Below are 11,678 nucleotides of genomic sequence, written 5' to 3' on the forward strand. Positions count from 1 at the left end.
ACCCCAACCTCTATAATCCTTCTATGAGTCAAAATATAACCTCCTTAAAAACTCCATGAATTAGCTTCACTAATGGATGCCAAAGTCAGTACTTTTTTGTAAGCAGAGGATTTAAAGAAATTTCAAAAACTTATGAAATTAGAATTGTAACAGAGGGAATGGCCTGGAAAAAAACAGCAAAAATATTTTCTGTCTCTTTAAAACATCCTCTACTCCCTTTTGAGAACTAGAGCCTGCATCCCTGCCCCAGGCCAGTAGTTGGGGGGCAGGCTGGGCCAGGCAAGTCTTTTATTTGTGCAACAGGAGACAGCCCAGCTGACCTGGTAAAGGTAGGTCCTGGGCGGAGGAGGTCAGGAGATTGTCTTCAGCAGAGATGGGAAGATCAAAATCATCAACTGTAGTTGAACAGTAATTGCCTGAAGCTGAGAACCCATCATTTAAAAGCTCTGTATTTCTATGAATGTTCAGGAAATTCAAATTTTGAGACAAGGCCTACCATTTTTCTTCCTTTGCTGGCAAAGTAACAAACCTTCTCTTTCCTCCCCCACAAACCACTTGTCCTCATTCTGATTTGGCCTCGTGGACAATGCCAAGTTTTTGGTAACGGAATGAATCTCACTAAGTAAACAAGACAATGTTTTCATGTAATCAGAATTTTAAATGGAGTAAACCATACCCAATTAATCTTGACTTTTACACACAGACAAGCTCAGGAACAGCTTCCAGGCAGCCCTTGGTTTATAGCTTGCTTGAACGCTTCATACGAGTGCTGTCTTCCTGCTAACATTACGAAAAGCTTCTCCCCACATGTCTGTCAAGCAGGTGCCCAGGTGATTCCCACCTGGTCATGGTGGACATGTCCTGGGGTTCCCATGGGCCAGGCTGTGTGGCATTCACTGGCTTACTCCTCCCAACACCCTCTACAGTGAGGTCTAGTACTCTCAGCCCACTTTCAAAAGAAGGAAATTAAGACACAGGTTAGGAACATGCCCAGAGCCAGGAAGGGATGGCGTGGGATTCAGCCCCCACCCCGCACCTCCCCCACTCCCCACCTCCCCCACTCCGCCACAGCCAGCTCCAGCGTCCTTACTCCTCTCCTCCCACTTTCTGCTCCACCCAGGCCGAGTCAGCCTCCCCACATGCCTCACCCTTCCAGAGCCCAAAGATCTAAGTATAAGCTCCCAGCCTGACAGCTAAGACCCTCCACAACACCACACAAATCTTCCCCTTGAACCTTATTTCCCCTCATTTTCCTATGTATACAAAAACTAGCTATGAAGCATTTCACTTTTTCCTGTCTCTGTATCTAAAGTCTGAGTGTCGACCTCCATTTCCCTGCCTTGTCTCCATTATCAAAGTCTCACCAAACCTTCTATGTTCATTGCAAATGTACCTCCTCTTTTAAATTTTGCCCAATTTTCCAACCAGAAGGAGGTGCAGTGCTTAGTTTCCATCTCTTATGCAGAAATTTGCAACCTGTCTTCTTGTTTATGTTGTGTTTAAGCCTATCTCTAGCCCCATCCCAACAAGATCAATGCAGGGATTCCATTCACTTTTTTTTCTTTTTCTTTTTTGAGACACATTCTAGAGTGCAGTGGCATCGTAGCTCACCGCAACCTCAAACTCCTGGGCTCAAGTGATCCTCTTGCCTCAGCCTCCTGAGTAGATGGGACTACAGGCACGTGCCACCATGCCTGGCTAATTTTTTAATTTTGTGTAGAAATGGGGTCTCACTATATTGCTCAGGCTAGTATCCAACTCCTGGCTTCAAGAGATACTCCTGCCTCGGTCTCCCAAAGTGCTAGGATGCATCTGGCTTCCTGCCCTAGGGGTATGATTCTCACTTTGAGAGCCAAAGTGCTGGGATTACACGCATGAGCCACTCTGCCTGGCCCATTCACCTTTAATAAGCTCATGAAATACTTAACAGTAAACTTGAGAAGAAACAGAGCTAGAGGGAGAGGAGCTCCCAAAACAGCTTGTCATTTCTATATACTCCTAATCTGTCTTCCCCCTTTTGCTTGGCAAAAGCCATAGTTTATAAATTATTTTTTCCCTATAAATTTGTTGACTTGAAATTTTACTTAAAAAAAAAACCCCTCCAATTAAATAAATATATCACCCATGTCACCCTGTCAACAGGGATCATGCCTGGGAAGTTGGACTCAGGGTGTGTGGAGCTGGTGGGGGGGGGGCAGGTAGGAGAGGAAGAAAAGGGGAAAAGGATTCTAGAGGAGGGACTTTCATTTCTTACTTTATATACTTTGGGGCTGCTTGGATTTTTTCCCAATGAGCTAGTGTCTTTAATTTTTTAAATCAATAAAAAATGTTTAAAGAGTAGCTCCCCCATGTCAAAAAAATCACACACACAAAATTACGGAGTACCTTCTCATCTTTGACTTTCTCTTGCCCAAATCCTAGACTCTTGCTCTCTGGTTAAACAGTGAATTTTAATTGTTGTTTTTGAATCCTTTATAAGCACTGTTATTCATACAGTTCTATTTATCTGACTTTTAAAAGGCTAGTGATTAAACCTGCGATGGCCCTAGAGCCTGTCCTCAGGCTCTAGGTCAGTCCTTCTCTCAACAAGGAACACTTCAGAAAACTATCTGATTTCCTGGAATGGGCAAAGTGGCAATGTGGTTTAGCCCTGAGGAAGAGGGAGGACCAGATTATATGGCAGAGACTTGGCAGAAAGAAAGAACACAGTAAAGAGAGAAAGGAAGAGAACCAATTATGTATTGTCTTTTGTCTAGTCTTCACCCACTCTGGGTAGATTAGGTTACCGTATGCTAGCTGGTAATGATCAATCTGGGAAAACAGTCCATTAAAAAATAAGACTGATTCAACGGGGGAAAAAAAGTCTTTTCAACAAAGGATGCTGGGAAAACTGGATATCCATCTGCAAAGGAATGAAGCTGAACTCTTACCTAACATTGTAAACAAAAATTAACTCAAAATGGATCAAAGACTCAAATGTAAGACCTAAAAAACTATAAAATCCTGAGAAGAAAACATAAGGCCAAAGCCTCATGACATTGAATTTGACAATGATTTCTTAGATATGACAACAAAGGCACAAGTAACAACAACAAAAAAGTCCAACAGATAAATTGGACATCATGAAAATTAAAAAATTTTGTGCATAAAAGACTATATTGACCAGGTGTGGCAATTCACACCTGTAATCCCAGCACTTTGGGAGGCTCAGGTGGGACGATCACTTGAGGGCAGGAGTTTAAGACTAGCCTAGGCAACATAGCAAGACCCTGTCTCTACAAAAAATACAAAAAATTAGCTGGGCATGGTGGCTCCTGCCTATAGCCCTAGCTACTCAGGAGGCTGAGGCAGGAGGATTGCTTAAGCCTAGGAGTTCAAGGCTGCAGTGAGCTATGATGGTACCACTGCACTGCAGCATGAGTGAAAGAGCAAGACCCTGTCTTTAAAAAAAAAAAAGGAAAGAAAAAATTGAAGTAAATAAAGAAATAAACTTGCCCTGGCGACTAAATCCCTCAACATTTAAAAAAGAGACAAGGGCTGGGCGAGGTGGCTCTTGCCTGTAATCCTAGCACTCTGGGAGGCCAAGGCGGGAGGACTACTTGAGCTCAGGAGTTCTAGACCAGCCTGAGCAAGAACAAGACTCTGTCTCTACTAAAAATACAAGAATTAACTGTATGTTGTAGAGCACACCTGGAGTCCCAGCTACTCAGAAGGCTGAGGCAGGAGGATCACTTGAGCCCAGGAGTTTGAGGTTGTAGCAAGCTATGATGATGCCACTGCACTGAGGTTGCTGTGAGCTAGGCTGACGCCACGGCATTCTAGCCCAGGCAACAGAGCGAGAGTCTGTCTCAAAAAAAAAAAAATCTCCATAACTAACAATTAACCTGTCATTTTACTTGATGTCAAAGCACACATAAAGAAAAAAGGGAAAGTACACCCTTATAGCAATGTAATCATGTGGGAAGATTCACTTACCGAATAAAACTCAAGTGAACACCAAGTGACCGGTGTGACCCTGAGCAATCAATGCAAAGAAACACTCCATAGGTTATGCTTGCCCAGCTAGGGTTTTTGGCACCACAATCAAAACACACCTGAAAGAGAGATGTTAAATTCAGTTATTAATTAATTTATATTAGCCAAATGAGTCATCCTAGAGGATACAGTACATGACTTACCTTGAAAACTGCCTGACCTTTGCAATTTAAACTGGTTATTAGGAAATATCTTAGATTTTTTAAAAACACTCAAATTTTTATTTCTTTTATTACAATAATATTATACACAACTATATTAATCATACATTATCTATACAATATTACTTATAAACTATAATGTTCATACTGTAACACTGCACGTTACAGAGTGCAGAGTGAAGAGAACTTGGGTTTGTACACCATCTCAAACATTACTCATCCCTGAAGCATCGGCAGGGATCCTACCAGTCATGTAAATGAACACCAGCCAGGCATGGCACCCTGCTTGGAACACACTAGGTCCAACCATGCCCCTGGGCAGTGGCTACACACTCCTGCATAATTCTTCTCTTCCCAGCCAGAGGAGAGTGTGGCCGCCAGACTCCAAGATGGCCCCAACGACCCCCACATCCAGGTATCCACACTCTTGCATTATCTCCCCCCTCACTTTACCAAGGTGGTCTGTGTGACCAATAGAATATGGCAGAAGTGATGGTATGTCACTTTTGAGATTAGGTTATAAAAGACATTGTGACTTCCCCCCCACCTCTCTCTCTCTCTTCTTGGGATTACCAGGTGTGGGAGAAGACAGCTGCCATGTCTTGAGGACACTTGGGCGCCCTTTGGTGAGGCTCAAGTGGCAAGGAACTGTTGCACTCAGTCCAACAGCCAGTATGGAACCTCTGTTCCTATGGCCAACCCCCACGTGAGTGAGCTTTCAGATGGCGACAGCCCCACGCGAGACTCTGAGCTGGAACCTATCAGCTAAGACACCCTCAATTCCTGACTCTTAGAACCTGTGTGAGAGAATAAGTGTCTGTTGTTTTAAGTGCTAAGTTTGGGGGGTATTTGATATACAGCAATGGGTAACAAGTACAGAGAGATGCTCCTCTGTGAATTGCTGGGGCATTCTCTACCTTTGTCCCCTCCAGCCTGTCAAGGTCACTTTGATAACTCTTAGACACAGCTCCTAACCAACGATGTGTCCCCTGCCCACTGAGGCCACTGAGAGCTCCTACAGGGCTGGGACCTTCCCAGTCACCTTGCTTTCCTCTCTACTAGCACAGAGCCTGTACATGGTAAATGCTCACTCAGTAAGTGTCTGCTGAATACATTTGTGTTTCTTTAATCTCACACAGAGCCTGAAAAATAGCACCATACTCAAGTAAACACTCAGTAAATACTTTTTAATCAAGCAAACAAGTTATAAAACTTAATGCCAGCTTAAAAATTATCACTAGCCCCTTCTACACTGACACTGAAGCCAAACATTCTTCATCTGATAACAGGAACATAAAAGTATTAATACTTTAAAATACACAGTGCTTGTCTTAGAAATTAATATTTATAATTAAAGTCAGAATAGAATAGTAAAAATTCTTCTAAGAGGAGAATTGTTTTTAAACTTTTTCTAGGAAAAAAAAAAAGTATTTTAGATACACTTTATGTGCAGAGCCACCTATGAGAAGGTTGTCCAAACCAGAATCACCAAGAAAGATCTGGCTTCTGGCCTTTTGAAGGCAATACAAGAGAGGAGGCATGCGTGGGCTTTCCAAAGCCCCTACTGTGACAGGCTCACATTGATCGAGCATGAGTAGTGGGGGTGGAGTGACAACTGACACGAAAAGGGGCCGGTGGGTTCACGTCAGTGTTTACCGACTGCCTGCTGTGTGCAGACGTGTGACGGGGCTGAGGTATGAAGTAGAGAGCGTGACTGCACGACACTCGCTCAGCCCCTGCTCCCTGCCAGACCGCCTGCTGGTCTTGAAGGATCTCACTGTGAAGTGGGGAGACAGACGTGGAAAGGAGAACACCCTGTGGTAACAGCCATTAGAGAGAGGAACCCTCTTCCCTGGGACATCAAGTCCAGCATGATGGACTCTGCCAAATGGTGCTGTTCTTCTCTGAGAGGCCGTTTGTAACCCCTGACTCACTCACGCAACTAACAGTGGCTGTGCACTTACTACTAAGTGCTGTACCTGGCACATAAAAAGTGGACAAAGTCTGCCCGCATGGAGCCCATGGTCTAGCAGTCTAGTGGGCAAGACAACTGGCTACGAGATTGTATCTTAGTAAGCAAGGACAGGATTCAGAGGGTTTTTGGTGGAGGTGACAGCAGAGGTTTGGTTGTACGGCCCAGAGCAAGTGTGAGAGTCACTTCTGAGTAGTCACAAAGCTGGCTACAAGAAGAAAGCAGTGAGGTTTCTCATGTGGTGGCTTCAGCACCCTCCAGACCCACCAACTAAGCCGTGGAATTGCTGGAACATAGCTCCATGAGGGCGGGAGCATGCCTGTAGTGTTCATCTGAGCTTAGCACCAAGCCTGGCGCGATGCAGGCACTCACTAAAGGCAAATGCAGGTGGTGGCGCAGTGTGCAGGGGTGGGAGAGCTAACAAGTTGAGACTGGGACCTGCGAGGTCAGAAGGCAGTTAGAAATACGCGTCTGGCTCCCACAAATGCTGCCTCGATTCTCCTGTTGGAGCAGAAGGCTGTGCTTTGAGAGCAGGGACTGTAATTTGTTTTGATATGCAATCCCCAAGTCAAGATATGATTTTCTAAGCAGAACAATCAGTTCTCATGGTGAATAATAAATAGCTTTTGACTGACAATTTGTTTTGCCTAATGATGGGAATAATAATTATTATAGAAATAATAGCTACTAATATTGAGTGTTTATGGCAGACACTGTTGTTGGCACTTTAGCCAATTTCATCTTCGTAACAACCTTATTGTTAGCAGGGCACTAGCAGAAGGTACTACTGTCATCCCATCAGGGCCAGCTTCCTGGGCACGTGTGCGATCTGGGCAGTTGCACAGGGCCCCATGCTTAGAGGGCTTGTGATTAGTTTGATGCTTCACCCTCTCATCTTAAAATTCTTAGTACTTTTCAAGTACTTTCATTTTGTACATTTCAAAAATTATGTAGCTAGTCTTGATCCCCATTTTAGAAAAAAACTAAGGAATCCCTGAGTTAAGTATCACAGCTAAGAAGTAGCTGCAGGGAGACTGGACCCCAGACAGTCTGCTCCCTGAGTCTGCTCTTCCCCCCTTCTCCACACTGTCTCACAGCAGAAAACACACCGCCTGGCAGGGCGCAGTGGCTCACACCTGTAATCCTAGCACTCTGGGAGGCCGAGGTCGGTGGATCATTGGAGCTCAGGAGTTCGAGACCAGCCTGAGCAAGAGTGAGACCCTGTCCCTACTAAAAGTAGAAAGAAATTATATGGACAACTAAAAATACATATAGAAAAAATTAGCCGGGCATGGTGGCGCATGCCTGTAGTCCCAGCTACTCGGGAGGCTGAGGCAGGAGGATGGCTTGAGCCCAGGAGTTTGAGGTTGCAGTGAGCTACGATGATGCCACTGCACTCTAGAATGTGTCTCAAAAAAAAAAGCTGAGCTAGGCTGATGCCACGGCACTCTAGCCTGGGCAACAGAGTGAGACTCTGTCTCAAAAAAAAAAAAAAAAAAAAAAAAAGACAAGACAAGACACCACCTGCAGTCCTGTGTCTACCCTTCATCCACACTAGCACACTAGACCACAAGCTCCCTGAGGGCAGGAGCCGTGTCTTTATCCACCAGTGAATACACCCTCAGTGCTTCACACAGTGAACACTTGTTTTTTTTTTTTTTTTTTTTAATAGAGAAATAAATTTTTTTTTTTTTATTTTTTTTTTTTATTTTACAGAATCAAAGAGTCTAACAGTATATCTTGTTAGATACAGTATGTCCTCATAATGTATACATTATTTCTTGTACAATGATATGAAATAATATGGAAAATATTCATGATAAATTATTAAGTGAACAGTGCAAGTTAAAAACAATAGTTTCATATTTTTTTCCCCCAACACTTGTTGAATGAATAACACAAACACCCCCTGAAGCTAAGGAACAGTAGCACAATGAGGGAGGATTTCACAAACTAGAAAACTGACGCTTATGAGTTAAAAACCTTTGATCCAGAGTAAATCATTATACATGAGAGGAAGAAATTGGATACCATATTCTACAAGTAAACCAACTTGTTTTTCTTTAACTACCTTTTTTGTCTCATGTATCTTAGAGCTCTTTTTTGTGACCCCAATTTCTAAATGCTTATTGTTATCCAACTCTTCCACATCAAACCTAGTTTTCAATGTTTCAAACCAATGATCAAATAAAAGATCTTGACCAAGAAATACAGCACGTTACTATGAAACATTACCAGAAAATATTTTTGTTCATTGCTTTTATCAATGCTATTACAGAATATAAAATTTTCCATAGATGTGTTCTTCATAATAAAAATAACAACCAGCAAAAGTAGCTGACATTTACTGAGGACTAGGACGTATATGCAGGTCCTGCTCCAAATGCTTTTTTTGAATTATCTCATTTAATCCTCACCAATAACCCTTTGAGTTAGGTTCATTTTTATGTCCCCATTTTCAGATGAGGAAAATAAGGTACAAAGAGGTCATACAACCTGCTGAAGGGTGACACAGCTAGAAAGTAGCAGAGTCTGGGTAATAATTTACAAGCATATCCCTCAAAAGTATCTCTTGGTATAAAGACACTGACTTCTTATTTAAAAGGGGCACCTTCGCTTTGATGAATTCAATCAAACGGAACACATGTTGATATGTTTTGAGATAAAGCTGACAAAAAATATAGTTTACACCTTGCTAACTGTAGATCCTAATCTTATCTAGTTACACGATAACCACTCTTTGAAACAGACCAATCTAAATTTGAAAATCAAGAAAACAGTAAAGGGCCGGGCGCGGTGGCTCACGCCTGTAATCCTAGCACTCTGGGAGGCCGAGGCGGGTGGATCGCTCAAGGTCAGGAGTTCGAGACCAGCCTGAGCAAGAGCGAGACCCCGTCTCTACTAAAAATAGAAAGAAATTATATGGACAACTAAAAATATATATATATAAAAATTAGCCGGGCATAGTGGCGCATGCCTGTAGTCCCAGCTACTCGGGAGGCTGAGACAGGAGGATCCCTTGAGCTCAGGAGTTTGAGGTTGCTGTGAGCTAGGCTGACGCCACGGCACTCACTCTAGCCTGGGCAACAAAGTGAGACTCTGTCTCAAAAAAAAAAAAAAATAAAACAGTAAAGCCCTTTTTGTACCCTTCCTTTCGCTTTCCCTTTGCTGCCACACAGGTGGGGTCATCATCTGTGGCATATGTATCACACTCTGTAAACCTGTATCTTGCTCCTGCTCTATAATCCTATCTTTCTCGCCTCAATAAACTTCATTTTGTGCTTGCCTTAAAAAAAAAAGAAAGACTGGGAGGCCGAGGTGGGCGGATCATTTGAGCTCAGGAGTTCGAGACCAGCCTGAGCAAGAGCGAGACCCCATCTCTACTAAAAATAGAAAGAAATTATATGGACAGCTAAAAATATATATAGAAAAAATTAGCCGGGCATGGTGGCGCATGCCTGTAGTCCCAGCTACTCGGGAGGCTGAGACAGGAGGATCGCTTGAGCTCAGGAGTTTGAGGTTGCTGTGAGCTAGGCTGAAGCCACGGCACTCACTCTAGCCTGGGCAACAGAGTGAGACTCTGTCTCAAAAAAAAAAAAAAAAAGAAAGAAAGAAAGAAAGAAAGAAAACAGTAAAGAAATGGGAACTGAAGAATTCCTGGAGCCTTTGTCCTCTTAACTTGCCCACATCCATCAGACATCACCTCCAGCAAACTGTTTCCTTCCTCAGTTCTCTCAGGCTGTAAAAAAATACGGGCTCCCCTCTACCATCGAGACTTAAAACCAACAAAAACACTTAAATTTTGTAAATCTCAGGAACTTTCTATGCCATCACATCAAGGCTCACGGCCAAGTTCATTAACAGCTGTTGCCTTTGGAGGTGACAGTGGGGACCAGACAGAACCCCTGTCCCAAGAAGGGTGCGGAAAGTCTGCGCTGACGCGACAGCCCTTTGCACTCTGCACGATCCTCTCCGACCAGTGACCCTCCGCCCAGAGTGTCACCTTAGCCCCCTGTGTCATCACAACACCTCCAGCCAGTTGCGCAAAGTGTAAAAGTTTGGGGCGGGGAGACAACTTCTGGACAAAAAAGGGGAAAACCCCAATTCCCAAGAGCGCCCAAGGGAGGAAAGAGAAAGGATATGTGGTGGGCTTTCTTGGCAAAAGAGAAAATCTGGAAGCCATCGCAGACCACCTAGCGGCTTTATCAGACAAGGAAACTGAGGCTGCCACCAAAGGACAAAGGGAGCCAACCGGGCTCCAACAGACACCCCCAAGGAACTTTAGGGGCGAGCTCCACGGCGTCTAGGGGGTGAGCCAAGCTTCCCCACGCACCCAGTGCTACCAGCTGGAGTGTCTGACCCGGGGGCCTTGTGGTGTCCGCCCTCCACTCGCAGGAGCCGGGTGTATGCCCCCCGCCCTCTCTAGCGCCCCCAGGTGCTGGCCCCCTGCAGCCCCAGGAACTCACACGTGTCCACTCCCCCGCCCGCGTCCGCTCCCCGGCTCGGTGTCAGGAGCCCCGGGCGCCCCGGCCTCCCGCCCCGGCCTCAGGAGCCTGCCCCGCCCCCCCGCGGGTTAGCCCCCTGCCCAGGCCCCCTTAGGGAGCTGGGGAGCGGCGCGCCGTCCCGCCCGGGGCGAGGCCCGGAGGCCGCGGCCCCACAGTGCGACGTGTCACAGGCCGGGCCGGCTCCTCCTCCCTCGGCCGCGGCCCGTGGCGCCCGTGGCGTCCGGCAGGGATGCCAGGCAGGCCCGAACACGCCCGGCGGCCGCTACCTTGTTAGTGGGCACGGAGCGGAGGCGCTTGAAGATGGTCAGGATGTCCTGCTTGCTGGGGTCCCCCATCGTCACAGAGAACCGGGGTACAGCTGACCGAACCAACCGGGAAGAGCTGACGACGAGCGGTTGCCGCCTGCGGGAGAGCGACGAAGGGCGAGGGGGCGGGGCCGCGCGTGACGGCCAGACCCCGCCCAGCTCCCGGCAGGACACGCCCACGGACCCGCCCACGGCCGAGCGCGGGCACCGCCCTCTTTCCCAGGGGGCTCCGCTGGAGCGGCGCGGTGGGCCGGTCCTGCAGCTCCGCGCGCGTGCGCAGGAGGCTCGCACGCTTTCGGACCTTCGGCTGCCCTCGGCGCTGGCGGTGAACGGCGAAGCTGGGCCGGGGCGGGGCTTGCTCCCACGCGCACAGCGCAAGGATCCAGCTACGTTTCGGCTGGCTGGTCGCCATTTCGCCGACGGAGTGCTTCTATGGTCGGGGTTGTCACATCCTCCCCGCGAACGGCAAAGCCCGAGACTTGCGGGGAAGGGGCAGCCCCGCCCTCCACAGACACCCAATAGACGGGGCTCGAGCCCAGACGCCGGGTTTTTGGTGCTCCCGTCTTTATTCTTGCCTTCAGCTTAGGCCGTGCCCTGCTGGGACTCATTCTCTTTTTTTCTTTTTTTTTCCTTTTTTTTTTTGGAGACAGAGTCTTGCTCTGTTGCTCCTGCTAGCGTGCCGTGGCGTCAGCCTAGCTCA

At 46.5% G+C, this 11,678-nt stretch overlaps 1 protein-coding gene across 3 annotated transcripts in view; it reads right to left on the reverse strand.

Moving 5' to 3' along the window:
* ARFGAP3 (ARF GTPase activating protein 3) overlaps nt 1-11,092 on the reverse strand; it is a 52,244-nt gene extending 41,152 nt beyond the window's left edge. For all 3 annotated transcript variants that reach the window (XM_069489407.1, XM_069489406.1, XM_069489405.1), the window contains exons 1-2: nt 10,940-11,092; nt 3,976-4,094 (exon numbers count right to left, since the gene is read on the reverse strand). In XM_069489407.1, coding sequence (XP_069345508.1) covers nt 3,976-4,094; nt 10,940-11,008 — 188 coding nt within the window. In that variant the 5' untranslated portion in view covers nt 11,009-11,092. The remainder of the gene's footprint in view (nt 1-3,975; nt 4,095-10,939) is intronic.
* Nucleotides 11,093-11,678: the final 586 nt, after the last annotated feature.

The sequence above is a fragment of the Eulemur rufifrons genome, chromosome 16, assembly GCF_041146395.1.
Source record: "Eulemur rufifrons isolate Redbay chromosome 16, OSU_ERuf_1, whole genome shotgun sequence".
In the NCBI taxonomy this organism is placed as follows: domain Eukaryota; kingdom Metazoa; phylum Chordata; class Mammalia; order Primates; family Lemuridae; genus Eulemur; species Eulemur rufifrons.